This window comes from Nansenia antarctica, assembly GCF_963989245.1.
Source record: "Nansenia antarctica genome assembly, chromosome: 2".
NCBI classification, from domain to species: domain Eukaryota; kingdom Metazoa; phylum Chordata; class Actinopteri; order Argentiniformes; family Microstomatidae; genus Nansenia; species Nansenia antarctica.
The window spans coordinates 32265436-32266209 of record NC_137675.1 but is presented as its reverse complement, the minus strand read 5'-3'; the positions used below and the strand labels follow the sequence as shown (position 1 = coordinate 32266209).

The 774-nt window shown below is 49.9% G+C and overlaps 1 protein-coding gene across 1 annotated transcript in view; it reads left to right on the top strand.

The window, feature by feature from the left end:
- Nucleotides 1-385, top strand: part of LOC308151670 (fascin-like) — a gene marked incomplete at both ends in the record, with an annotated part of 6244 nt that extends 5859 nt beyond the window's left edge. Inside the window, one exon of the mRNA XM_080524577.1 lies at nucleotides 180-385. Within this exon, the coding sequence (XP_080380703.1) occupies nucleotides 180-385 (206 nt within the window). The remainder of the gene's footprint in view (nucleotides 1-179) is intronic.
- Nucleotides 386-774: the final 389 nt, after the last annotated feature.

Below are 774 nucleotides of genomic sequence, written 5' to 3'. Positions count from 1 at the left end.
GGAACCAATCATATCATTGTTATTGGCGCCACAGTTCTTGGCACATCTCTTACAGGAAAGAAAGGCCTTCCTTTGTGCTCAATTTCCCAGAATTTAGAGAGACAGACTTAAATTCTCAGCATGTTTTCTAGAAAACTACAACAACATCATAATGTCCGTCCCATGTTTCCTATTGGTAGACTCCCAGGGGAAGTACTGGTGTGTGGGGGAGGAGTCAGCCGTGGTCTGCAGCAGTGCCACGCCCGTCCACTTCCTGTTTGAGTTCTGCGACTACAACAAGATGGCGGTGCGCGCTCCGGGAGGGCGCTACCTCAGGGGGGACCACGCAGGGGTGCTGAAGGCCAGCGCCGAGGGGCTGGACACCGCCACCCTGTGGGAGTACTGAGGAACTGCAGCCTTACCGCCCCCAGACGACTACGCCACATCGCTTAGCTTATTATTAGTTTGTTATCTCTTTGTGTGTGTGTGTGTGTGTGTGTGTGTGTGTGTGTGTGTGTGTGAGAGAGAGCGAGAGAGAGAGTGAGAGTGAGAGTATGAGTTGTGTAGGGTGTGATTTGAATGGGAGTTGATTATTTTGGGACCAGGATTGGGAAACTGAGTTCCAATCCACTTACATAACGTTGTGTAATGTTGAAATGTTGAAATGTTGTGTCCCCTGCCACTAGATCATTCCTCCGCGGCATGTGTTCAAGCTATCTGTTCACTGGAACCGTGCCGAGTGCTGAATACATACTTTTTGGGGAGAGAAGGGTAGGAGAGAATTGGAATTCAGCA